General features: G+C 42.0%; 1 protein-coding gene across 1 annotated transcript in view; it reads left to right on the forward strand.

Moving 5' to 3' along the window:
* Positions 1 to 26,719, forward strand: part of ATP2A3 (ATPase sarcoplasmic/endoplasmic reticulum Ca2+ transporting 3) — a 122,167-nt gene extending 95,448 nt beyond the window's left edge. The window contains exons 2-3 of the mRNA XM_089655380.1: positions 22,689 to 22,706; positions 26,449 to 26,719. Coding sequence (XP_089511506.1) covers positions 22,689 to 22,706; positions 26,449 to 26,558 — 128 coding nt within the window. The 3' untranslated portion in view covers positions 26,559 to 26,719. The remainder of the gene's footprint in view (positions 1 to 22,688; positions 22,707 to 26,448) is intronic.
* Positions 26,720 to 26,930: the final 211 nt, after the last annotated feature.

Genomic DNA, 26,930 nt, shown 5'->3' on the forward strand with positions numbered 1-26,930 from the left:
GATACTCAACATTTGTTCGTTGAGCATCATAGTGGTCATACGATCCCGCACCCGCTGAAGAGGGACAAACTAATTCTTCCAGGCCTGAGCAATTGTTCTAGTGGCCGATAAAAACAAATAGGAAGCCAACTTCTGCTGGTCAGCCAAGAGGCTGGTATGGGGCAATGAAGCAAGGCATACTGAGCATCCCGTTGTATAGAGAGATGGAACAAGGTGAAAAGGAGGCCAAACACACGAGACCAAAAATGAAACCGTCTCGGGCATGACCACCAGATATGCAATACATCTCCACGATGGCCACAACCCGAAAACATTGATCACTACAGGCAGGGTTAGCCTGGGCCAACCGAGCCGCAACCCAATACCAACGAAACAATACCTTTATAGGCTGCCTTTAGCGTGGTCGTATTAAAGGAGCATTTAGCTATGAGTGACCAGGCCTTATTCCAGTCCTCCGGATCCACAGCCACTCCCAGGTCGCGCTCCCACTGAACAACATATGAAAGAAGTATGCGACGAGCGTCTGTTCAGAGCTGCATAAAGAAGGGTTAAAAGGCCCGGGGAGCCCGGATGCTGCTGGCAAAGCTGTTCAAAGGCAGATTTCTGGTACGGGAAAGCAGAAGTGCCCCGCAGCGAGAGCAGCCAGTGCCGCAAATGAAGGTTTCGAAAGAATTCCGCCGGGGGGACATCCCGGATTCCCAAAGAGAATTCCAGGTGGGGAAGGACCGAAAAAATCAAGTGTCGCACCTGCGAAAAACCATTAGTCACCCACCAAGAAAAAGCCCTTGGGTGATCTAAACCTGGTGGGAAAAGAGGGTTGTTAATAATTGGGAGCAAAGGCAGAAAAGGTGACATCAGGCCATTGGAATAACGTACCGAGTCCCAGACTTGTAAGCCATGAAGCAACATCAGACTCCATGCCAGGGCAGGGGGAAGCCATAGAAGCGTTGACGTTGCAATAGGGGCACAATCAGGTAGTTCCAACAGGACCCAGAGGAGAACGTCAGAAGAGGCGTGCAACATAGACAGCAGGGCAATCTGGCTCGCCTGATAATACTTTAGTTACCGTATTTTTTGCTCCATAAGACGCACCTAGGTTTTAGAGGCGAAAAACAAGAAAAAAAATATTCTGAACCAATGGACTGCAGACATAGTACAGAGGATGACCAGAGACTGCAGACATACTACAGGAGATGACCAGAGACTGGGGACATACTACAGGAGATGACCAGAGACTGCGGATATACTACAGGAGATGACCAGAGACTGGGGACATACTACAGGAGATGACCAGAGACTGGGGACATACTACAGGAGATGACCAGAGACTGGGGACATACTACAGGAGATGACCAGAGACTGGGGACATACTACAGGAGATGACCAGAGACTGGGGACATACTACAGGAGATGACCAGAGACTGGGGACATACTACAGGAGATGACCAGAGACTGGGGACATACTACAGGAGATGACCAGAGACTGGGGACATACTACAGGAGATGACCAGAGACTGGGGACATACTACAGGAGATGACCAGAGACTGCGGACATAGTACAGATGACCAGAGACTGCGGACACCGTGCAGGGGATGACCAGAGACTGCTGACCTTTGGGGAGGGAGGGGGAGCGGGTACCTGAATTTGACAGGTACCCGCTCCCACTTTCGCGGAGTTGTCCTTCCCTCTTCTTCCCACGCCGGTGCCCACTGTGCATGCGCGAGAAGCGCTGCGCTTTGTGAATGGCCCGGCGCCTTCTGGGACCTGTCGTGTCCCAGAAGACACCGGACCATTCACAAAGCACAGCGCATGCGCAGTGGGCATCCAGCTGTCAGAAGCCAGCGTGGGAAGACTGTACAGCGCTGGAGCAAGGAACAGGTAAGGCCCTGCAGGAGAGAACAGCTGAGCGGCCGGCCCGGTATTCTGACATGGTGGCGGCAGAAATACCGGACCGGCTGCTTTATATTCGCTCCATAAGACGCACTGGCATTTTCCCCACTTTTTTTGGGGGAAAAAAGTGCGTCTTATGGAGCGAAACATACGGTACATTAGGCAACCCAAGACCACCCTGGAGTCTATGAGCAAAGAGCATATTTCTGGAGGGATTATGCACTTTTAACACTATTTGTGGTGCACTTTTTGTTATGTTTGTCCAGTGCACTGATTGAGTTATATTTGCTGTATATATTTATTTTTTTAGCACTTCAGCTATAAGGTATATGTGCTGCTACTTGATTGGTTAATGGCAAATTGAATTCCATTAGCTGCTTATATCGCTCATACTCTAGATAAAATACACGCATTTCTCTTGTGGATTTACAATTTATAAACAAATAGATCCAGTAGCAAGAGTGCCATGTTTGCTGTAGCCAAGTTGGAGGGACAGAAATGCAAATTACTCTGGGATATCTTGATGCTGGAGCTGGCAGATAATTCAGTATAATGATGTCCAGATGAAATGGTGATATCAGGTTTTGGTGGGGTTGTGCAACTTATGGGCCTGAGATAATAGATTGGACTTTGAACTGTGGCAGCTATGAACTGTCACCAAAAGGTTTCTGCAATAAGGAATTACTGACATTACTTTTATTTGTGGCACAGGTATTACACAAAAAATGCCCAAAAGTAGTGCAATTTTTTTGTACCAGGACAGTTTTTTTACACTTGTATTGCTTTGTTTATTGCATGGCTTTCTTCCCTGTTTCTGACGATCCATCTCATTGTGGAACTAAAATACAGAAAATAGTGGTTATTTTTAGCATAGAACTAACAATTTTGAGGAAAGCGTGTCAGTTTTAAAAGTATAATTTATCATTTCCATATGAGTGCACTGAACAGAAGAATGTAGTCTTTCTGTAATAGATCTTGCAGATGTAATCAGGATATACTGGTAAAGCAGGCTCCATAGGTTGTACAGTGCTGGCAGACAATCAGGCTTCAAGAAAACTATTTGATTTGTATATAGATTTTCTCCTTGATTTAAAGGCAAATTTGTCTTTATTAAATGTTGTATCAAAATAAACAGTATATAGCAAGTAAATAATGAGAACAGAGACAAGGAAATGGGCATACAAAAAAAAGAAAAAACCAATACAGATATGACTATGATCCATGAGGATGAAGGAAAATTAGTCCAAATAACATCAAAATGAGAATGCCGTATAACCAAGAATATATATACCCAAACCGAGAAGAAAGAAAAAGGGAAGGAGAGAGAAGAGGAAAAAAAAGAGGGAGGAGGGACATAAGTAGTAAAGCTAGTGAAGGAAAAGAAGAAAGGGGGTCGGGAGACGTACACAGCAATAAGCAAAGACTGGGTGGACCCCACCGACCAAACCTCAATACGGTCCGCAGGGCCACACCAGTGAACAAACTAGAATGGAAAAGAAATCGGGGGGACAGGGCTTGACCCCATTAAGGCACGACAGGGGAACACAAATCTCGGACAAACGAGGAGGAGGAGAAATGGAGCCAGACCGACCACAACAGCTTATGTTTGTCATAGGTATCATTGGCGAATGCCAGCATTTCCTCCATATGCATGGTATCGTTAAGCACAGAGACCCACAGCATAATAGAAGGGGGAGTGGCTGTTTTCCAAAAGAGAGGTATCAATTGGCGCGCCGCAGATGGAAAGAAGTGGAGCAAATTTTTTCCTCTGCGCAGCCCGCGAACCCGGTAATATAGAAAGGAGGGCAATTTCCAGCGACGGGGCCAATGACTCACCATAGATCTTATATACAGCAAAGACCTGTCGCCAGAAACGTTGTATTAGGTCACAATCCCAGCAAATATGGAGCTGTGTACAGCTTTAGTACAGCGCCAGCAGAGATTAGTTGTGGAAGGAAATATTTTGTGTAAGATGAGGGGGTCCCTGTACCATCGAGAAAGGAGCTTAAAGTTCTTTTCTTGTGAATAACAAGAAATAGATGATTTATGAGTGAAGTGGAATGACGTGGACTAGTCTTTCACCGATATATCCCTACCTAGGTCTCGAGCCCACGCCTTGGTATAGGGAGGGAGTTCAGAATGAAGAGCATTGTGTAACACTTTATATGGGGAGGCTAGGACAGGTCTTGGCAATTCAGAGAGGGAGCACCGCCGCTCAAACTCAGTGAGTGGACGATGCGTGGAGAAGGAGGCGTAGAGGTGTTTGCAAAATGAGGATAGACGTAAAGTGGTCAGCCAATCCCTAGGCCCAGCCTGACAGAGCGGAAGACCCAATTGAGGGCAAATAAAGTCTCGAGCTGTGGGCCATAAGGCACGAGTAAAGGGACCAATGGTAGAAGAGCCCAACCCTTGAGGAAGATCAGGGTTATCAAATAGGGGTGATAAGGGAGAAGGATCAGAAGATGAGAGCAATGATTCCCCGTTTTATACCACAATTGTAGTACAGCCATAGTCAATGGGGACAGGCCGGGAAAATGCCGGTGATCCCGGCTATAACCCCACGGCAAAGCCCGGAGGTCAACCAGAGACCAATCTTGTTCAATCATACAAGAGGCTTTACGGAAGGGTCTTGGAAACCATTCAAGCATCCGGGCTAGCAATGTAGCTCTATAATATAGCTTAAAGTCTGGTAAACCCACTCCGCCTCCAGATTTCGGGTAAGTACCCTGTATTTTAGCCCTGAAAACCCTTGTTGCCAAATATATCTAATCGAAAGAGAACGTAGGGAAAGGAAGAAACTCTTGGGGACAATGATCGGCACAGTCTGGAAAACGTATAGTAACTTAGGTAAGGTATCCATTTTGAGGGTGTTGATACGGCCGAACCAGGGTAGAGCCGAAGCGCGCCATGAAGCCAGATCCTTTCGGAAAGCAAGGGTAAGTAATTAAGGGAATACAGAGCAGAAAGGTCGGCAGGAATAATAATCCCCAAATACGTAATAGCCTTTGGTCGCCATTGAAAAGAGAAATTAGAGCGTAAGGTCGCCAACACATGGGCAAGCAAAGATATATTCAAGGCCTCCGTTTTAGAGATATTAAGTTTGAAGTTACTGAAGAGACCAAATCTGCGGAATTTATGAAAGACTGGGGAGTGAAATAAGTGGTTGTTGGACGTAAACTAAAAGATCATCTGCTTATAGAGACAGTTTATGATGTGCAGAGGGAGTGTGGATGCCTAAAATTGAGTCATTAGCTCGTATGGCTCACGCGAGATGTTTCATTACTAAAACAAAAAAGAGGCGAAAGGGGTCAACCCTGTCTAGTCCCATTTGAAATGGGAAAGGGTGAAGAGACCGTACCATTCACCAGGACAGACACCGAAGGACGGGAATAGAAGGACATAATCTGAGTGAGGCACCGTGAACCTAAACCAATCTGTTCTAAGGTAAGACATAGAAAACGCCAGTCAACGCGATTGAACACCACCTCAGCGTCAAATGAAAGGAGGCAAGCCTTTACGCTATGTTTTGATATAAGAGATGAGATGGATTGTTTTAGAAGTATTATCCCTAACTTCGCGACCTGGGAAAAAGCCAACCTGGTCATGGTGAATCAGAGTTGGTAGAAAAGGGGAGAGGTGCCAGAAGCTTAGCGAAAAGCTTAACGTCTAAATCAAGTAGAGCGATTGGGTGGTAGCTTCCGCAAAGAGAAGGGTCTTTACCTGGCTTAGGGATAGTCAAAATGTTGGCTGACAGAAAAGCTGATGAAGGCATGTTCAGATCATCAATGATATTAAAAGCTTGGGCAAAAAGCAGGGCAAGTGGGACAGCAAAAGTTTTGTAAAAACGCAGAGTAAACCCATCCGGATCCAGGCACTTACCAGTTTTCAGGGCCTTGATCTCCCCCGAGAACTTCAATAGTCAAAAAGGACTCCTCTAGGTCTAATGCATCCTGGGCATCTAAAACAGGCAATGCCGTCTCCGAAATGTTTTGGGACATAACCTGAATAGAGGAAGCGATAGGAGTATCAGGATGGACCGTAGGTAGATTATAAAGGTGAGAATAGTAATGCTCAAACGCGGATGAAATTCCCCTATTGTGGTAGATTTTAGTATTGTCAGGCACCTTGATGTGCTGGATCGGACAACGGGACGGGTGGGGGTGAAGTACATGCGCCAGATGTTGGCCACATTTATTCGCTAGGGAGTAGTGAGTGTTGCAAGCTTTGTCTCGTGCAACAAAAGAGGAAGAATCTAAATTAGTGCTATGATACCACTGATTGTAATAACGATTGCGGAGGACTGGGATACCGTCGGAGCGAAAATTAGTCTCCTGAAGGAGCAAGATCTGGTATCCATGCCTGTGGAAATGATAGAGCATCTGGCCCCGCTTCTCCAGGGTGTTAAAGCCCCTACAAATAGAGGAAAATTTAAGCGGGGTCATATTTTATCTATGGAGGAACAAATAGGAAGAAAGCACGTCTCCGACAGCGCTTCACTAAGCTTCCCCTGACCCTCGAGAAAGGAGAAAAAAAAACCCCCCAAAGAAAGGGAGAGCAGAAAAAGGATGAAAATGAGAAGGAAAAACTAAGACAGCCAAGCTGTCCAAAAAACACAGTGTAATATTCTACAGTACACTGAAGGCCTAGGTGGGGACCGTGAAAGGCGCACCTATCTGATCCCGACCCAGGCCTCCCGCAGGCAAACAATAACTTCTGGGAAGGTCACCCTCAAGTGAGGATGACCGCCCTCATAAAACATAGTCCATGTACCCTCAAACAGGTATGAAAAAAAAAAAGTCCCCCTCCTGCAAAGAGACATATAAACATAAGCATAACCCAACACTAACATGGTGTAAATGAGGTAAGTGGTGGGAGGGCCAAGGGCCCCCGAGGTCACTGTCCGAGGCACCCCAGCCTGCCACCGCAGGCGTCAGCACCCAGGAGCCCATCCCGAGCCATAGCCCCAGGGCCCAAAAGGCAACAGGGACAAATATATAATTCACATGTCTAACAGGAGTAACCAGCAGAGGGCATATAGCCCGTAAGAAAGGGAAAAACGTCCCAAATTACGCGGACAGAGGATCATCCTTCCGGGATCTTCAAGGAGGAGGACCTGGAACGCTTTGTCTTCCTTCGACCGGACCGCTTCCAGGAAAAAGTAAATGGAGGGCCTGGGGTCAGGAGCTGGAAGGGCCAGTCTGGTAGGGATACCTGAGGTAACTTGAACACACCGAGGAATGTGGGCAAGTCTCTGTGGAATTTGGCAGATTTACCATTCTGCGAAGCGTGAAATTGAAACGGGAACCGCCATTGGTAGCGAATATGCCTTTCTGCAGATCCCAGCCATCCTCAGAACAAAGATGCTGGAGAAGGGCTGCGGGACCCCTGTGTGCCCTGTGGTCTCATACCAGGATCCCCAGGAGGAGAAAGAGAGCCCCGAGGGCTTACCTGCCCGCCTTCTGGAAGCTTCGTGCTCAGGGGGATGAGGAGAGAGGTGCCGGTGCCATCTTGGAGACCGGAGCATGTTAGGAACCGGCTCATATCGCCGCCGGACCTGTCCCCCGTTGTCCCCCCCGGAGGGTCCGGTGTTGTCTCTTGCCCATGTGGAGGTCGGAGGAGATGCCGTGAGGGAGAAATCAGCCTGCAACGGAGGTCGGGGCCGGGAGCTGTGCAGTGAAGCTGCCTAGCTCTCCATGTGCCAAGCCACCCCCCTTCTCCTTGATTTAAAATAGAATCAGATTGTTGTAGAGTCTTCTGTGACATGTTCCATGACCTTATGCTTGTTACAGAATTAGTTCTGATCTTGACAAATCAAATAGAATATTAACTTTTTTTTTTTTTCCAACACCTTGCCACCCGTTCACAGAACTTTTACTGCAAGCAGGCGACACCGCAACGTTCTGGTATGTCACCTGGCACATGCACACTAGCGTGATCCTGTGAGTGCTGTCTGGTGGGCACAGCGGATCATGGTGCTGGAGGCACCCAGCTGCTGTGAGCATTTACATGATTACAATGTAAACAAAACAGTCATGGATGGTTTCCATTCGTGACTGCTTGCTTACTGTTGTGAAGCTGTGATTGGGCCACATAAGGTTTGTCCAATTTAAAATAAAAAAAAAAAAGCTGTGTGATGCACTGAATCACACAGCACACCACCTCCTACCTCTGGCTTACTGGACCCAGAACAGTGCACGGTCTGTGCACTAAACCACTGTGGTTTAGTGTGCAGGGCAACGTAACCTGGTCCTAAAAGCTGACCATTTGTAAGTACCTTTTTTGTCTGTGTTAAGATGGTAAAAAAAATAATGCAGTCACCACATCAAAGGATTGGTAAGCTACAATACATCAATTTTCTGATTTCGGGTTTAAAATTTTTTAACATGGACAGACTAGCCAAAGTGATAACAGATCTCTGCAAATTGATTTAAACTACAGCACCTTTGGCAATGTTGAGGTCAATGGAATAGAGATTTTCCAACCCATCCCATTTACAGTTTGGTCATATGTTGCAATGCTTTATATATGCAGAATCAGACTTCTGCATGATGCTGTCAGAATTATTTTGCTCATACAATCATTTGGACTCAGAGGTTGATTTACTAAAGGCAAATATACTGTGCACTGTAAGTGCACTAGCACCAGAGCTGTTGTGGTGGTTTATGTAAGGATATATATTATTTATAAAGGGCGTGTCCCTTTCCCTTAGATGAAATATTACAGTGCCTCCAGCCGTTAAAATACGGCAAATATTTAGTAAACCAATAATTTGGACACCTTGATAATTTGATCACCACTTATTATTATACCTTGAATTCTTTTAGCCAATATGATTTCGTACCATACACACAAAATTTGCCTTATAATAGATAAATATAAAAATTTATTTATGTACAAAAATTATATATATATTAACACAAAACACAAAAGACTGGTGATAAATGAATATTGGTACACACAATCAAAAATATATCCTACCAATGTAAGACACACTAATAATGTCTCTAACTAATTACATCAATCACAAATTTAAATGATATGATATTTATTAAATTTATTAATAATTAATAATTTCGAATATCTCAAAGGTTATATTCTTACATGCCGTGGCCATAGGCTTGCAAGAAGTAAGCCCTTGATATATGATACTCTGGTTATTAATATTCAATAAATTATGAAATATGGAAAAATTTATAATATGGCAATCAACAAATTTTTTTTTTTTTTAACAGCAACACAGTATCTGACTACATATATCTAACTATCCAATATTGTTGTAATACACTACGGTAATTTTTATGATTCTACACAACAGAGAAAGTAATGAATACAAATCAAATAAACATCTCACCACACCCGGACGTCAGACTAGGCAACTCTCCCGTGGATTTAGCTGGCAGTGGAACGCCTTTAGACTGATATATAGGCAAGTGATAAATTCAATAGGGGAGAATGTAGGAAGTTATAAGTTTTGAGGTTTAAAGTTTTAGGAAGTTTGAAAAGATGGAAGAGTAGTTATTCAGCAGAGATCTTCTTCAGATGTCAGGTCTTTCCATGAGGTCTTTATGAGGGTTTTTCTTCTTTTCATGAGGTTTTTTTTTCTTTTAAAGCACATGGGCTTTTTATATCCACTAGTCCATTGTTCTAAGATACCTTCCCACCAGGCTTCCTGATTGGCTAGTTGAGAAATGTGTGTGCATAAGCTATTTCTCACCTGCCCGCCAGGTGGCGGTCATGTATCACAGAACAATGTGAGTATTTGAGATGACTCATATCTTGGGTGGAATCTTCAGGTAATTTCAGGAATAAAATATACGGCTCTTTCCAGATATAGCAGTGATCATACCTATATTATTCTAAATAGGGACCATGGAATATAGGTGTATATTCAGTTATTCCTATTTGAAATACCATCCTGTTTGTTTCCTGATAAGACATGTAACTAATGCTAGTTTATAATACATCTTACTTCCCATCATCTCAATACTCAAGTTAGTGATATATATAGTTCCCATTGCTGAGTATTTAATGGTGTTTTAAAGTCTATGACATCTTATTTATAATCTGTTTCTGTAGTACATTTTTGTAATGATATACAGTGAACTTTTAGACTTAAATGTCCTGAATTTCACCTCTTGGTTTCAGCATCAACATTTCCTCTGTGTAGGGGAAAAAAAAAAAATTCTCTGTTTGCCTAGCCCTTGTATTGGACTCATGGTAAACAATTGTTAATGCTTTCACCCTTGGTGAACAATAGTAGATGGTAATAGTTTCAGAGGTTTGTTGGTTCATCACACTCTACAGGTTTTGGTTAAGCTTTCAAACAGTTGAGTTCCCGTCTCATTATTGTTGAAATGTTTACAAGTCAGAGTCCTAGTTGTTTGACTTTCTGTAGGTGCATTCTTCTCACTTCCATATACAAATAGTCCTTGTTGACAGTTTAAACAGTCCCATTGTCTTGGAAAAGTCTTAATTCCCTGTTCTCTTCAGTTCTTTAACTAGAATTCTTGAAGGTTCAACCAAGACAAAATTAACTCTTAACATACGGTTCTGCTGAGCTGTTTGCTATATAACATTATGTCTTGATAAAAGTCATATTCTTGAGACATGATTCAAAAGCCCACAACAAAATCCCCCTTTGTTTTTGGGGTATAGGCACGCGTAGAGGGGTGTCTGTATCGAAAAACATGAGTGAGGCTTTTGGCTAGAGTGATTGTTCGTCTTCTCCGGTGAAGGGAATGAAATAATAAAAAAAAAAAATTTCCGATAACAAAATGGCAGCGGTAATGCTGGTTGTTCCTCAACTTGACTCGGCGTCTTTAGATGGACACTTCCGATGACGATCCTGGTCTTGTGATGAGGCCGGCCTGGCCTGACACATCCACCTTGGGGTCCATGGGTCCTCCGCACGACAGGTCTCTTAGACGGTCTCCTAGGCGGGTCTTTTCCTCTGGACTGGCCCTTGGTGGCCTGGGACATCAGGTTATCGTCTCCGGATCGATCTCTGGCATCTGGACTTTCCCACAGGACATTATAGCTTCCTTCTAGGGTCCGGTCATTGACACCTCCGATCGCCGGTCTGGTCATAGTCTGGGCCTTCCTTTCTAAATTATTAAAATGAACAGTTTAAGTATGGGATATACATAAAATTATATTACTGGATCCTGTAAGGCAAAAGATGAGTAATATGTTTAAAGGAAGTTTAAGAATGAGCTCAATATCTCCAGATAGGAATTGGTGGGTTTAGTCTTCCAACAACTGCAATTGAGACTTCGGATGGCAAGCACGTAATTGGTTGATGTGCACCCATCTATCACTGATTTCACCATACCGGGTAACCTGCAATTTATATGCGACCGGAGAGATTTTATCAATGATAGAGAACGAACCTTTCCAAGATGGAAGGAATTTCCGTTCCTTGATCTGGTCTCTTGCAAAGTTGTATAGATAGACCTTGTCACCAATCTCATATTCCTTCTTGGAGGTTTTGAGATCATAGTATGTCTTAGCACTAGTTGCAGCTCTTTCCAAATTTCGCTGGGCAAAGGCAAAAGCATATTGCAGATGTTTACGTAAATCCTCTATGTACTGGTGTGTGGTGGTAGCATTGATCAAATTTTGATCTGTAGTGCGATACAATAAGTGCTGGGGCAGTACCATCCGTCTACCTGTCATCAGTTCAAAAGATGACATTTTTGTAACTGTATTCGGAGTAGCCCTCAACGCCATCAGGACCAGCGGGAGCTTGACATCCCAATCTTTGCCTGTTTCCTTAACAAATTTCTTAAGGACATTAACGATGGTCTGATTGTATCGTTCTACACCACCACTAGAGGCTGGCCGATAGGCGATATGCAATTTCCTTTTAACCCCCAAAATTTTCCACAATTTCGCCATCACTTCGCTAGTGAAGTGCGATCCTCTATCAGACTCTATCCTCTGAGGTAAACCAAAACGAGAAAATACATGATTTATTAGCAATGCAGCACATGTCTCGGAGCTATTATTTGGTGCTGGTATACATTCGACATACTTGGTGAATAAACATGTAACTGTTAACATATACCGATTTCCTCGTGAAGATTTTGTTACTGGCCCAATAAAATCCATCTGAAGGTCTGACCAAGGCATACATATCCCCCTCTTCTGGAGAGGTGCTCTGTGAGTTGGCTTGGTAGGTTGAAATTGGGGACATATTAGGCAACCTTGGCAGTATTCCTTCACATCACGTAACATATGAGGCCAGTAGGCATAATCCCGCAGGATCTCATACGTGATCTTCTCTCCACGATGACCGGAAGTGGGAGCATCATGGGCATGCTGTAGCATCAAACCTCTAAATTTAAGTGGGACGACCCATTGTTGTACGCCACCCTTTGAGGTTCGTATCAATAATCCCTGGTATAAAGAGAATTGGGATTTGGATTTCATTAAGATACGTAAATCCTCCTTCCCACTACATACTTCCTTATTTATGGGATTTTGGTTGGGATCTTCTATATGACTATAAAACAAGCCAATTATTGGGTCTTCTTTTTGGGCAGTAATTAAATCCTCACTAGGAGACTCGTGACTCCACTGTAATGCATTCGGATCACCAGCTGTTCTGGCCTGTTGCCTGGTGACAGCTTCAACCTGTACGGTACCTAAAAATTGATCAATGTCTAACAGTTCACCGGTGATTGCCCCTTCCTTGGCTAGAGAATCGGCCAGATCGTTTCCTTCTTTCTCGGCACCTAGAACCTTGGAGTGGCCTTTGGTCTTCTTGAAGTGCAGAGTGAGATCATTGGACCTTACCAGTTCATCGATGTGACAAAAGAGCTTACCATGTTTCACGGGTTTGTGATTACTCTTGTTCATGTTGTTTCGCTTCCACCTAGGAAAATACTCCACAAAACTATTCCTGACATAATTGGAATCGGTTATGATGGCACACTCTTTAATGTTGAACTCTATAGCCATCTCAACTGCTCTAAGAATTGCAGTAAGTTCAGCAACCTGACTGCTTTTTGGTCCAAGTTTGTATCCCACAGAAATTGGGGTGACACCTTGGGTCCAAACGATTCCAATACCTGCCACTAGTTGGAGCTGTTCCCCATCCTTGTGATGAAAAGCACAACCATCCACATATACATACGGCAGCTGTTTACAGTATTCTTCATCGTAAACCTTGTAGGGAGAGAACAGTTGTTCTTCCAGAAAGTCAGTGTCCGGGCCCTCCATAACAGGCGTAGTTGCGGAACAATCATGGAGCTCGGCTAGGCCCTGGGCTACTGGACTTTCCTTGTTCTGTTTGTACCGAATTTCAAGAGGCCACCCTTGCAAAGACAAAGTCCAAGCAGTGATGCGGCTATTAGACACATTTCCTCCCTTGATACGTTCACTCTTTAAATACTGTAAAGGCTGGTGTGCCGTTTCAACAATGATTCTCTCTCCCTGAATGTAACTGCGAAAATTCTGTAATGCCCACACGGTGGACAATAGAGCTTTTTCACAGTCACTGAACTTTACTTCAACCGGGGACAAAGTTTTACTGGCATAGGCAATCACCTTACTGACATCATCACGTTTCTGGTAAAGAACAGAACTCATACTTACCTGCGTAAACCCTGTCTCTAGATAGAAATTTTTACCCCCTTCGGGATATCCGAGACACGGCGCTTGTGTGAGACGTTCCTTTAATTCCTTCATGGCGTCCTCCTGTTTCTTACCCCACGACCATTCGACATCCTTCTTCAGTAGGTGAAGCAGTGGCTTGCTTATCTCGGCGTAATTGTCAATAAACTTACGCGAGTAGTTTACCATACCTAGGAATGATCTCAATTCTTTAAGGTTAGTAGGGACTTTACAGTTCAGAACCGCCTCAACTTTCTTCTTTTGTGGGTTCAAACCTTCAGCAGTAACTTCATGGCCTAGGAAGTTTACCTTCGTGCGACACCACTGGGCTTTTTGTAAGGACAGTTTAACTCCTGCTGCTTTTAATTGGCCCAGGACATGCCGAAGTTCTGTAATGTGTTTGGCCATATCAGTACTTTTGATCAGGATATCGTCCACATATGCCAACGTCCCCCTTTCGAAGGCGTCTGGCATGGCCTTGTGCATGAACACAGCAAATTCATGTCCGGAATTTATGAATCCGAAAGGCATTCGTACCCAACAATATTGTCGATTCCCAAAACTGAAGGCCAGTTTGTATTGGTCTTCCTCACTCACCTTTATGGTCCAATACCCCTGTGCACAATCCAAAGCTGTGAAAACTTGGGATCCTTGGAGCTGGGCGAGACACTGGTCTATGTATGGGACCGGCCATCCTGACATGTACACACGTTTGTTCAGCTGACGGAGATCAGCGCATAAACGCCATTGTCCATTGGGTTTTAAAATACCCAGGATCGGGTGGTTGTAGGAGCTGTGGATGGGCCTAATTATACCCCTTTCATGTAACTTCCTGATAATCTCAGCTAGAGATTCATAGGAAGCTAATGGTAACCTATACTGTCTTACGAATACTGGTGGGGCATCTGGATCTGTTTGGATCCTAGCGATGTGTAGGTCAGTAGTCCCACAATCGTAAGAATCCTTGGCAAAGATCTCTTGGAATTCAAGGAGAAGCTCTCGGAGCAATTGTCGGTCGAGATCACTGGCACACGCGTCGGCGAGGGCCACCATCTCTTCCACTAACTCCTTGAATCCAGGAAAGCTTTCCGGCTGACCTATCTCATATGCCTCTTCAAGTTTCGTGGTGAGGTCATTGGGTATGTGATGTGTGTGTGTGTGTTCTCCTGCCATCCAGGTTCTTTGGGGTACTCTTGTTCTTTGATTGGGTGATCAAAGACAATTGATGTCTCTTCGATTCGACAGGTGCCATCTTTAGAATTGAATGGATAAATGGACTCTATGGTGAAAATACCCTCTGGTAATGAATGGAATGTTTGTTCAATTAATTGTTCCTCCGACAAATATTCATCGGGGATGAGTCCAATCACCTGGTTAGTAACCCCAAAGGTATAATATTCAGTCTCTACCGCTAGACCAATAAGGGTCTCTTTGGGTAAGACGATGTCCTGATTGGACAGATTATGTACGTAAATGTACATCGGGGATTGATGTGTGTTGACTAGGGGCGTGTGTGTAATGTTCAGTCCCTCCCCCTGCATTTTATGGGAGAGGCATACTAATGCATCTGACCCCTTCAGTCTATGTCCCTTTTTAACTTGGATGGGGAGTATGAAATTATTTATGCCCTTAGGAATTGTAATCTTTTGGGCTACCTGGACTTCAACAGCATAAGGCATCTGTTGCTGGGATTTTAAAGCTAAGTCCAGATTTTGGTATTTTTCGGGGTCCCCCTTTAGTCGACTCCATAAACAGTCATTAATTAGGTCGACTTGCATTGCAAAGCGATGTAATACATCGTTGCCAAAATAAATTTTAGTTTGGGAATTATCCAAGACTAGGAACACATGGGCGGCTGTTTTGTTTCCTACAGTGACGTTTAAGAGACACCTAGCCATTGAATTGTGATCATCAGAGTCATCAAGGGAGTCTGAAATCCAATGACGCTGAGGTGTGGAGAAACGGATCATTTCCATTTCGGTCAGGTGTTTTATCAACCCATGGCTTACAAAGCTGTGTTCCTGTCTCAAATCTAGTTTGGCATATTTTGACCTATTAAGACCATTTATCCGGATGGGGATAAACAAGTCGCTGTTAACCCTTTCAATACCTGTCAAGAATTGGGTGTGATCTCCCCCTTTTCTTGGTTTATTCTCCTGATGAAAAGATATCGTAAGGATGTCATCTTGGAGGGAAATATCTTTGATTTTATCTTGGGGAATTCTAAAAATGTGTTCCTCATCTCTTCTGATAGGGTTACAGTCATCAGGTTTGATAACCGTTACATCAGGAAGTTGGCTGTTCCTGAAATGGATTTCTAATGATCCAGGCCTTTCTTCCACCAGGTGGCAGTGTTGTCGGGAATGGGGAGTTTTAAGTTTCCCATATTTAATTGGGGTATTTACCTGTGACCACAGGACTTGGTTCACACAATCAACTATGGTGTTCAGCCTTTTTAGGAAGTCCATCCCAATTATCATGTGGTGCTGTGATATGCTAGCAATGATGATGGGGTGTCTCAGTTCCTTATTACCCAGTTTCAGTTTAAGCCAGGCGGTACCCATGACTTGTAAAGGGTCTCCACCTACACCAATCAATGAGCTGTCAAAACTTTTAAGTCTTGGCTTGGTGGGCATGACATTCGCCACTTTGTCAAAATGCTCCTGTGACATGATGGTTGCTTGGGATCCAGTGTCTATTAAGCCGACAATCGAAAGATCACTGGCATCCTGCACCTGCACCGTGGCATAATATCTCCCATCAGATTCAGTCAGCTCACACATGAAATTAGTGTGGTTGAAGATCTGTGGGCCCTTCAATAACATATGACTGGCTCTTATCTCACCGCATGTGGTGGACACATTACCCTTATCCTCCCTGGTGGGATTCTTGGACTGTCTCAAGACAGAAGCACAACTAGAAGTTGGTGCTCCGTCTGGCTTGTCAATCCCGACGACTTCCGATGCCGCGACTATATTAGGGGCAATAGATGGACACTGAAAAACAGGAGAATCATTAATAACCAACAACTGGTCCCCCTTTGCCTGAGAACTAGCTTCTCCATTAGTAGGCGTGTCAGGGACGGGGCACACATCTCCTGTCATTTGACTCAGTGTCCTCCCCTGTTGGTTTAAGGCTTGGTTGCCTGTTAATTCTGTGACCCTTGGTTGGTCACAGGAGCTGCTCCTAAAAAAGGATTGGATGGAAATTGAGTGACAAGCCTGTCCATCTGTTCAGCCATTTTGCTGACCTGTGCCTCTATTTGTCCAATACGCTCAGAGGAGTCATTCTGTTGATTCTCCCTCTTCTTATACTTGCGCTTGTATTTTGGACGAGACTGGTAATGAGACTCAGAGTCAGAACTACTGCTCTGGTCCCGACGCCATTGTTCTCTCTGAGGTTTTGGGGTCTCCCTGTTATTAAAGGGAGCCTGGGGTACTGTATCCCCCCTTTGAGCCTGAGGGTGTTCTTGGCGTGGAGGAAATCTTTGGAAATCGGAGTTTTTATTAAAATTGGGATTCTTATTGTAATTATGGTTCCTGTTGAAATTGGGGTTCCCATAAAAATTCCCATGTTGGTTTTGGCGAGGATAATAGAACCTCTGAGGATACCATTGCCTCCTTTGATTTTCATCACTGTACTGGCCCTTACCATACTTTTTATTCTTCTCACTTCCACTACCGTAGTTCCCTGGCTTTTGCCTATCCTTTCTCACCCACTGGTTTTGGGGTGCAAAGTTATGGACCTCCTTCACTTGCTGGGTTTGAGGTGCAAATCTAGGGGAACCATTGGTTTTACCCCCACGGACTACTTCCGCATATGATTTCTTCTCTGCCTGCACATTTGGATTTGGAGGGGAAACGGTAGTGGCTGCTACTATCTTGGGGCTATTTTTAGGTTCTCTTTTTATCCCGCCCTCACTGGACTGTTGGATCGAGAATAAATAGTCACTCTCTCTCACCAACCAATCAAGAGAGCATCCCTTTCTGTAATCCTTTGCAAGTCCCAATTTTATGTAAGCAGGTAATGCTTCATAGAATAGTGTCTTGAATTCTGGCTGGTTAGGATTGGGATCCTTTTCAGCCAGGAAATAGGCATTTCTGAGGACAGCCAGAAATTCTGCAGGGCTTTGGTGAGGACCACACTTTAAATTGTAGGCCGCAGCCTTGGCAGAGGTTACAGTTTTATAAGGCCCAAATTCCATGTGGCACTTATGTTTAACCTCTCTCCAGGACTGATTGGAATAGGCCCTCAAGGTCTCAAAGAATTGCCGGTATTTCTCTTCAAACACCCATGGCAGCAATTCTATTTTGGTGTGGTCATCTCTAATGCCCAGAATCTCTAACGTTTGTTCATATGTTTTCATGTGTTCGGTGATCTCAAGGGACCCTTTCTTAGAAAACATAGGAACAGTGTCCTTCAGGAACTTAATGACCTTTGGGGTGTCATATCTCCTGAATGACCTCTGGGATTTCCCTTCCTGCCTATATGAAACCTCATATTTTTCTTCAGAGCGCTCTGGAGTGTATCTTGAAAGCCTAGGAGGTGACCTATATTCTGACCCTGACTCACTATCAGATACTTCGCTGTGATGCGGGTATCTCCGCTCATCAGCCTCTGGCTTGACTGGGTTGGTCCGTCTTTGGACCCCAGAATTTATTTGGGCCGTCAACCTTATAATCTGCTCCTCCAGAGTTTTCTGCTCAGATTTTATCAAGGTAAGTTCTGACTGGTCATGCTTATCCCCTGGGTGAACTTTAATTTTAACAGGAGATAACCTCTCTGATCTGAAGTACTTCACCTCATCTTTTAAGTCCTGATACTTCTCTTGAAGTTGTTTTAATTCCTGAAAGTTTCTTTCATATAGGTCCTGAGCACTTCGAAAGTCTCCGACCAATCTATCATAATGTTTCTCGGATTCGTCTAAACGAATACCGGCATGACCAAGCTTCCCTTTCAAAGACTCAATGTCCTGATTTTTGCTTTCTAACAAGAGGCGGGCCTCTGACAACTCTTCCCTTAGAGTCATGGTCCGCTGGGCAGCTCCAGCGGTCATGAACCATAACATGGGCCAAGCTTCTAGGAGAAGTCTGTCACGGCCTCTATCACTTTCTGTTCCAGCAAATGCCATTAAAAACCCAACAACCTGGCCCTTTTGGTTAAACAGGTCCTCAAAGGTGCTCATGGCCTGCTCTTTCTCTTCATCCACAAATTCATTATTACTATCCCCCAAATTCAATCTCTTGCGGAGATAATTTATTACTTCATTTTCAACATACTTCTGCCAAGCACCGGCAGCTTTCCGAGCTGGCTTCATAACTTCCTGCTCAATGCCTTGAGCCGCCATATTTTCCTCGTTATGCTTGGAAGAGGTGGATCCGTGATTACTGGATGCCATTTTGATACAAAATATATGTTTGATAACGTGTACAAATATACAATCACCAGTGCGTTTTGTGTTATGGTACGATTTCTATGGATCTCAGCAGTGCCTCCAAATTTATGTTGTGGTGGTTTATGTAAGGATATATATTATTTATAAAGGGCGTGTCCCTTTCCCTTAGATGAAATATTACAGTGCCTCCAGCCGTTAAAATACGGCAAATATTTAGTAAACCAATAATTTGGACACCTTGATAATTTGATCACCACTTATTATTATACCTTGAATTCTTTTAGCCAATATGATTTCGTACCATACACACAAAATTTGCCTTATAATAGATAAATATAAAAATTTATTTATGTACAAAAATTATATATATATTAACACAAAACACAAAAGACTGGTGATAAATGAATATTGGTACACACAATCAAAAATATATCCTACCAATGTAAGACACACTAATAATGTCTCTAACTAATTACATCAATCACAAATTTAAATGATATGATATTTATTAAATTTATTAATAATTAATAATTTCGAATATCTCAAAGGTTATATTCTTACATGCCGTGGCCATAGGCTTGCAAGAAGTAAGCCCTTGATATATGATACTCTGGTTATTAATATTCAATAAATTATGAAATATGGAAAAATTTATAATATGGCAATCAACAAATTTTTTTTTTTTTTAACAGCAACACAGTATCTGACTACATATATCTAACTATCCAATATTGTTGTAATACACTACGGTAATTTTTATGATTCTACACAACAGAGAAAGTAATGAATACAAATCAAATAAACATCTCACCACACCCGGACGTCAGACTAGGCAACTCTCCCGTGGATTTAGCTGGCAGTGGAACGCCTTTAGACTGATATATAGGCAAGTGATAAATTCAATAGGGGAGAATGTAGGAAGTTATAAGTTTTGAGGTTTAAAGTTTTAGGAAGTTTGAAAAGATGGAAGAGTAGTTATTCAGCAGAGATCTTCTTCAGATGTCAGGTCTTTCCATGAGGTCTTTATGAGGGTTTTTCTTCTTTTCATGAGGTTTTTTTTTCTTTTAAAGCACATGGGCTTTTTATATCCACTAGTCCATTGTTCTAAGATACCTTCCCACCAGGCTTCCTGATTGGCTAGTTGAGAAATGTGTGTGCATAAGCTATTTCTCACCTGCCCGCCAGGTGGCGGTCATGTATCACAGAACAATGTGAGTATTTGAGATGACTCATATCTTGGGTGGAATCTTCAGGTAATTTCAGGAATAAAATATACGGCTCTTTCCAGATATAGCAGTGATCATACCTATATTATTCTAAATAGGGACCATGGAATATAGGTGTATATTCAGTTATTCCTATTTGAAATACCATCCTGTTTGTTTCCTGATAAGACATGTAACTAATGCTAGTTTATAATACATCTTACTTCCCATCATCTCAATACTCAAGTTAGTGATATATATAGTTCCCATTGCTGAGTATTTAATGGTGTTTTAAAGTCTATGACATCTTATTTATAATCTGTTTCTGTAGTACATTTTTGTAATGATATACAGTGAACTTTTAGACTTAAATGTCCTGAATTTCACCTCTTGGTTTCAGCATCAACATTTCCTCTGTGTAGGGGAAAAAAAAAAAATTCTCTGTTTGCCTAGCCCTTGTATTGGACTCATGGTAAACAATTGTTAATGCTTTCACCCTTGGTGAACAATAGTAGATGGTAATAGTTTCAGAGGTTTGTTGGTTCATCACACTCTACAGGTTTTGGTTAAGCTTTCAAACAGTTGAGTTCCCGTCTCATTATTGTTGAAATGTTTACAAGTCAGAGTCCTAGTTGTTTGACTTTCTGTAGGTGCATTCTTCTCACTTCCATATACAAATAGTCCTTGTTGACAGTTTAAACAGTCCCATTGTCTTGGAAAAGTCTTAATTCCCTGTTCTCTTCAGTTCTTTAACTAGAATTCTTGAAGGTTCAACCAAGACAAAATTAACTCTTAACATACGGTTCTGCTGAGCTGTTTGCTATATAACATTATGTCTTGATAAAAGTCATATTCTTGAGACATGATTCAAAAGCCCACAACAGAGCTTAGTAAATGACGTACAGCTTCACTTTGCAAAGAATACCCAAAAACATGCAAGGAAAATAAAATAAAACGGCTTTTTTGCTTGCACACGATTGGATGAATGAGCAGAGCTTCCCCTCATTTCAAGGCTTCCCCTCAGATCTGGAGCAACTGCAGTGCACAGTGTATTTGCCGTATTTGCCTTTTTATTATTTTTTAAATTCATGGTCTTAACTTTTTTGTCTTTTTTTTTTTAAGCAATTACTTCAAAGTTTCTGAAGTATATTTGGTAATTTGTTAAGGTACTAATTGAGTAGAGGTGATTGTTTAATGTGGTTGTAAATCTCCTGAAATGAAAATGAACAGAGTATACCCCTCTATACTGTGTACTAGCCTCATTCCAGAGCACTGAATATGTTTGTGTTTTTTTTTTTTGTTTTTTTTTATTTACTGATCTGCCTTCCTTCTGTTATCTGCTTTAGTCAATTCTGACTACATCTGACACCACAGATTCTTAAGCGATGCCCCCCTCCCTTCCCCCCAGCACAGAGAAGATGATGGCCTCAGCTGTGCATTGTTTCCTATGAGACTGTGTAGAGAGGGGTGTGTCCTTTTCCTCCACTCAGGTTTCGGAGTACACTCTGCTTTTCTCTCCATGCTGTTCAGCGTGTGAGTTCAGATCCCTGCCTGCTGGGGCTAATAAGCTTTATATCTGTGTGTTTTAGAAGGCTGTAGAGGAGGGATATATAGGTATAACTGTGCACAGAAGGTTTATATGGATAGAATGTGGTTAAGGTAAAAACCCTTCTGCCTTCAGAACTACTTTAGGGTATTGTTGATACTAAAGCATTAAAATGCAAAGATCTTACAGACTATTGCCTACACCCAACCTGGTGGCAACAATTTTTTTTATAGAAAGCCATCTTTTCTTAGGATAACTGGATCCCCGTGCACAAAGCCAGGTCCTAAAATAGTTTGAACAGAGAGCTGTGTCCTCCTCCAGCCTTACTGACCACCTTTTGGGATAAACTGGAATAGAGGTTTGAGCCAGGTCACCATCTTCTCCAACATCAGTACCCCATCTCACAAATGCTCTTTTGGCAGAATGAGCACCTGTTTCCACAGACAAATTCCAAAATCTTGTGGAAAGACTTCCCAAATAAGTGGAGGATATTCTAGCTGCAAATAAGTAAAATATATAACAAAGCATGTTATACCGATGCCAGTGATTTTGGAATAGAATGCTGAACAAACTCATACGCAATATGGCAGTCAGGTGTCTACAAGATTTTGACTATATTTTCAATAGTTTCACTACTATTGTAGTAGTGGTGGTAGTAGTAGTTGATGGATCTAAAAGTATAATGGCAAAGTTGCAGGGCGATCTGTGATATTTTCCATAATTACTGCAGTCATAGGTATTGTATGTAGTATGACAGTGTGAGCCCCTGCCACAGCGACGTTTAGTAAATTTTATGTAAAAAGGACACAGGATTCTCAAAGGTACAGTTTGAGACGCTCCGGCGTGTTTGCAGCAAAAACTCTTAACTTTTCTCAGGGTTCTGTAATCATTTTAAGGTACTATGAAATTTAGCTAATTACAGAAGGTAATGAATTGTAATGAGGTTTAATTGTTTGCCATAAACCTTTTTTCCTTTTATTCTTACGATTTTTGTTTGGCTTTCTTTTTCATGTCTTCTCCTGATTTGGGTGACAGAGTTACCAGCTGAAGAAGGTAAGATCTGTCTCTTCATAATTTATACAATACGGTGTTAAGGTATTCATAGACAGACACTTGCAGTTTCCTATAAACCGATTTCTAGCAGTAATGCATTTATAGGCCTCATGCACACTGCAGCTTAAAAAAAATGCCCATTTTTACAGGCGATTGATATTATTTTTTTTTTTTTATTTTTTTTTATTTTTTTTTATTTTTTTATTTTTTTTGGCTTTAAACACCCCTCTGTTCACCTATGTGTCCATGCACACATAGGCATTTACAGGACTTTAGAGCAGGGATGTTGAATTCCTATCTCCTGATGCACAGGACATGTAGTTCCGGGCGCCAGGCAGGTATTTTATTTTTCTACCTTTTTAGCCCTGCTGCGGGCAAGCAGCGGGCTTACCTGTCAGGTGGAAACATTTGGCCGCTGATTGCTTTCACACAGTGCCAGCCTCTCCGCCCCCCTGTTAGGCTTCACGGGCTCCGCTTACCCATCTGCGGGCCCGGATTGCCATCGGCTAGAGGGGAGGGAGAAGAGCGGAAGAACAGACACGTACAAAGGTAACAGAACATGCTGGGGCGCCTACACATGAAACCGTCAATTGCGATACACATGCCACGCACGCCAGAATGAGAGCAATAATTCTAGCACCAGACCTCCTCCATAACACTAAACTGGTGACCTATAAGGATCTTAAAGTGTCAACCTATAGAAAATAAAGGGTGCTGAAGTTCGTTGCCATTTCTCAAGTGCGCACAAATTTAAGGCTTGACAAGTTTGATATCTATTTACTCGCTGCAACCTCCTCTTTTCTATTTGACAAAAGTATAGGGTAATTTATTGCTTTTTTTTTTTTTGTGCCCTACAATTAACTTAAAAATTTTTTGCGGTAAAATCATACGATTGGAATTACCACTATTGTATGCTAGAGAGCCTCAGGTTGCCTACCCCTGCTCTAGGGTCTCTGCTTTCAGAAAATATATAATGTTTGGAGGTTTTATATAATCTTCAGGCCTAAAATGATTTTTTAAAAGTGTGCAAATGTCGCAAAAACAGCTGTGGCAGCGAAAGGGATAAACTATAAACCCTGACCCACCCTTTCCTGACGAGCAGCCAATCGTACTCACACTGCAAGGTCTCCCCCCTCCCTGCTAGTCCCCGGGTGCGGTGCTGGAGAGAGGCAGGGAAGAGAGGGGAGGAGGAGATTAACAGCGCAATGTTAAAAATATTACACGTTTAAGTCACCATAAAGCCTCTTTTTTTTGTTTTTAAAAGCCCCAGACATTCCTAAAATCACCTCCGATTTAAATACTGTTTTGGTTTAAAACATTTTTTCTTTTTATCTGAACAAGTAGATGGTCATGAGGGACAAGTAGGTTGGGGCCCCAATTTTAGTCCCTGGACAAGTAGTTTTTCAAATATTTTCACACCTCTGTTAGAGGCAAGGACGTTTAGGAGCAGACATCTGAATGCACCAAAATCACATTCAGGAGAAGAGCGTTTGGGCAGAAAAAACTCCCAACATGCCTAAACGTGTGTAAATGCACCTAGATGCCAAGCGCGTTTAGCACTTGAGCGTTCATTTTAATGGCTGGAGTAATATTCTGGCCAGTGAAATGAATGAACATATAAATGCTTGATGTGCCTGAACATATCTAAAAGCATTTGAAAGACATTGTGTTAGGTGTGTGTTGTTTTTTTTTTTTTTTTTTTAACACTGCTTTTCTCTTTTCAGGAGAAAGGCATTCAAAAACACCCAGTGTGCATGATGCCTTCTTATATTAACATTTTGAATGTACACACATTAATCTGCTAAGTTGTAGGTTTTCTGCTTTTTGTCCCTGTTATTGCCAAAGTTCTATTATGCAAAAGATGAGAACACCATAGCAGATGATATTAATGTGCTAAACATAATTACAGATTAGAGTCACAACTACATACATGTTGCTTTTCTAACTTGGTTTGCATTATTTTATTGCATTTGCTATGTGAACATCACACCTTGAATATCAGGCTAGTCATTGTTATCTTCCAACCTCAGAAAACCTAGCTGGCTAGTAGAGCGTGAAGGGTCTATTGTATTTTCCTATTGATTAACTATTGCGTGACCATGAAATAAAGATTGTACTATGGATTGATGAGGCATATACATCTGACTGCCATCTACAACTAACTTAATTTGTTTTTACATCGTTCTTGCAAGCCAGGCTTTTTACTGTTGCTTGTACACAATTCCTGGAATTCATACAGACTGGTGCAGACAGATGAACATGTCTCGTGTTCTAAAAGTGGTGAAGAATATGCAAAATTCATGTACAGTACATGTCTAGAACTTTAGAATGCGCTTAAGACACTTTCATGAAATGTGTGGAAAGCCAGTTTTTCTCTGTATGTTGAGAATTGGTCTTAATTAGCTCCACTTTTGAATTTAGTGTATCCAATGCGACACAATGGAACAGTGGCACAATTTAGAACTACCTGAATTTGGTGCACGAGTCACTGTCATAACCAAAAGTGTTGCAAATGCTTTATGAATTTTGGTGCAGTATAGTAACCAGGATTAACCCCCGAAATGTGTTGCAGCAGCTTTATGGAATTCCCTCCAATGTGGAAAGAAGTCTGTTTTTTCATGTTTTTTATTGTATATTCTTGATCTTTTGTATCTAAAGATCTTTAGGGAAAAGCTTGATAAACTCCTTTCTTTATTCAAACACACAGGTTATAATGCAAGCTTGGTGGATGTAGTTATTCCAGCTTAACATTTCAGGCCATTTCTGGTACTTTTTGTTTACATGTTAAAATCAGGTTTTTTTGCTAGAAAATGTCTTAAAAATGTCTATCCCCAAACACTAGTAATTTTTTTTAAAGCAGAGGCCCTAGAGAATAAATTAGTAGTTTTTGCATTTTTTATGTCACACTGTATTTGCGCATTGGTTTTTCAAATGCAAATTTTTGGGGAAAAAGGTTTTTGAATTTTAGTGCAAAAAACACAAATAACACAATTGTTTTCTAAAACATAAAATATGTTATGCTGAATAAATAGAAACTTGTCATGCTTTAAAATTGCGCATGCCGTGCAATGGTGACAAACAACGTATATTTTTATTATTCATAGGTGATGCTTTAAAAGCCTTTTATAGGTTACCACTTTAGATTACAGAGAAGGTCTAGTGCTAGAATTACTGCCTATGATCTGACATTCGCGGTGATACCTCGCATGTATGAAGCGGTCCGATGTGTGCATTCGTCTTTGCTCACGATGCACTTTAAGTTTTTTTCATTTTTTTTTTTTCATTTTTTTTTTTTTCATTTTTTTTTTTCATTTTTTATCGCTGTCATAAGGAATGTAAACATCCCTTGTGACAGCAATAGACACATGACAGGTACTCTTTATGGAGGGATCTAGGGTCCCTCCTCCTGCACTTGAAAGCATTCAAAACACCAAGAGCCGATCCCAACTGTGTTCGGCTGTCTGGCCAGCCCACGGACGACAAAGAGATTAAAAAAAAAAATAAAACACCGGAGTAAAGCCACCAAAGTCCAGTGGCGTAGAAATACAAGTGGTTAAACATGTCATGATTTCAGATCTTGTTGTTGAGTAATTTAATAGTGATTGTCTTAAAATGTTGTGCTCAAACACTGTTGAACTTTATAATTTCTTAGTCTTGCTAACTAAATGCATAGAAATGCCATTGTGGGGCAAACATTGCAATAGAACGGACACGTTAATATCCTAATATATTATTTCTTCAGGTAAATCTCTATGGGAACTAGTAGTGGAACAGTTTGAAGACCTGTTGGTACGGATTCTGCTCCTAGCTGCATGTGTATCTTTTGTAAGTAATGTTTCTTCGGGTTCTTAACATTTATGCTAGCATGTTGAAATGCTTTATATGCAGCAAACTGTTATATTGGCCACCCACCATGATGTTATCTAATTTCACATCACTTAAAAAAAAAAAAAAAATTTGTCATACTGTAAATGCTCAAATGACCTTAAAATAAAAACTTTGTATTTCTGCCAGCTCATCCAGAATGTTACTGGGTATGTGTTTATATTTGAAGGTTACACTTACAATAAAGCGCAGTTCTAAGGCCTTGAAATAGGCAGCTGGGTTGCATAAGTTTTACGGCTTCCTCACTGCCACTCACAATTGTTAATGCAAGGAGCATATAAATGTGTACACACAGCAGCGTTGGCATTGCCTTGATTCGTGAAAAGGCAAGAGTAATGT

The sequence above is a fragment of the Staurois parvus genome, unplaced genomic scaffold, assembly GCF_062004578.1.
Source record: "Staurois parvus isolate SC_StPar_1 unplaced genomic scaffold, SC_StPar_1.0 ptg000839l, whole genome shotgun sequence".
NCBI classification, from domain to species: domain Eukaryota; kingdom Metazoa; phylum Chordata; class Amphibia; order Anura; family Ranidae; genus Staurois; species Staurois parvus.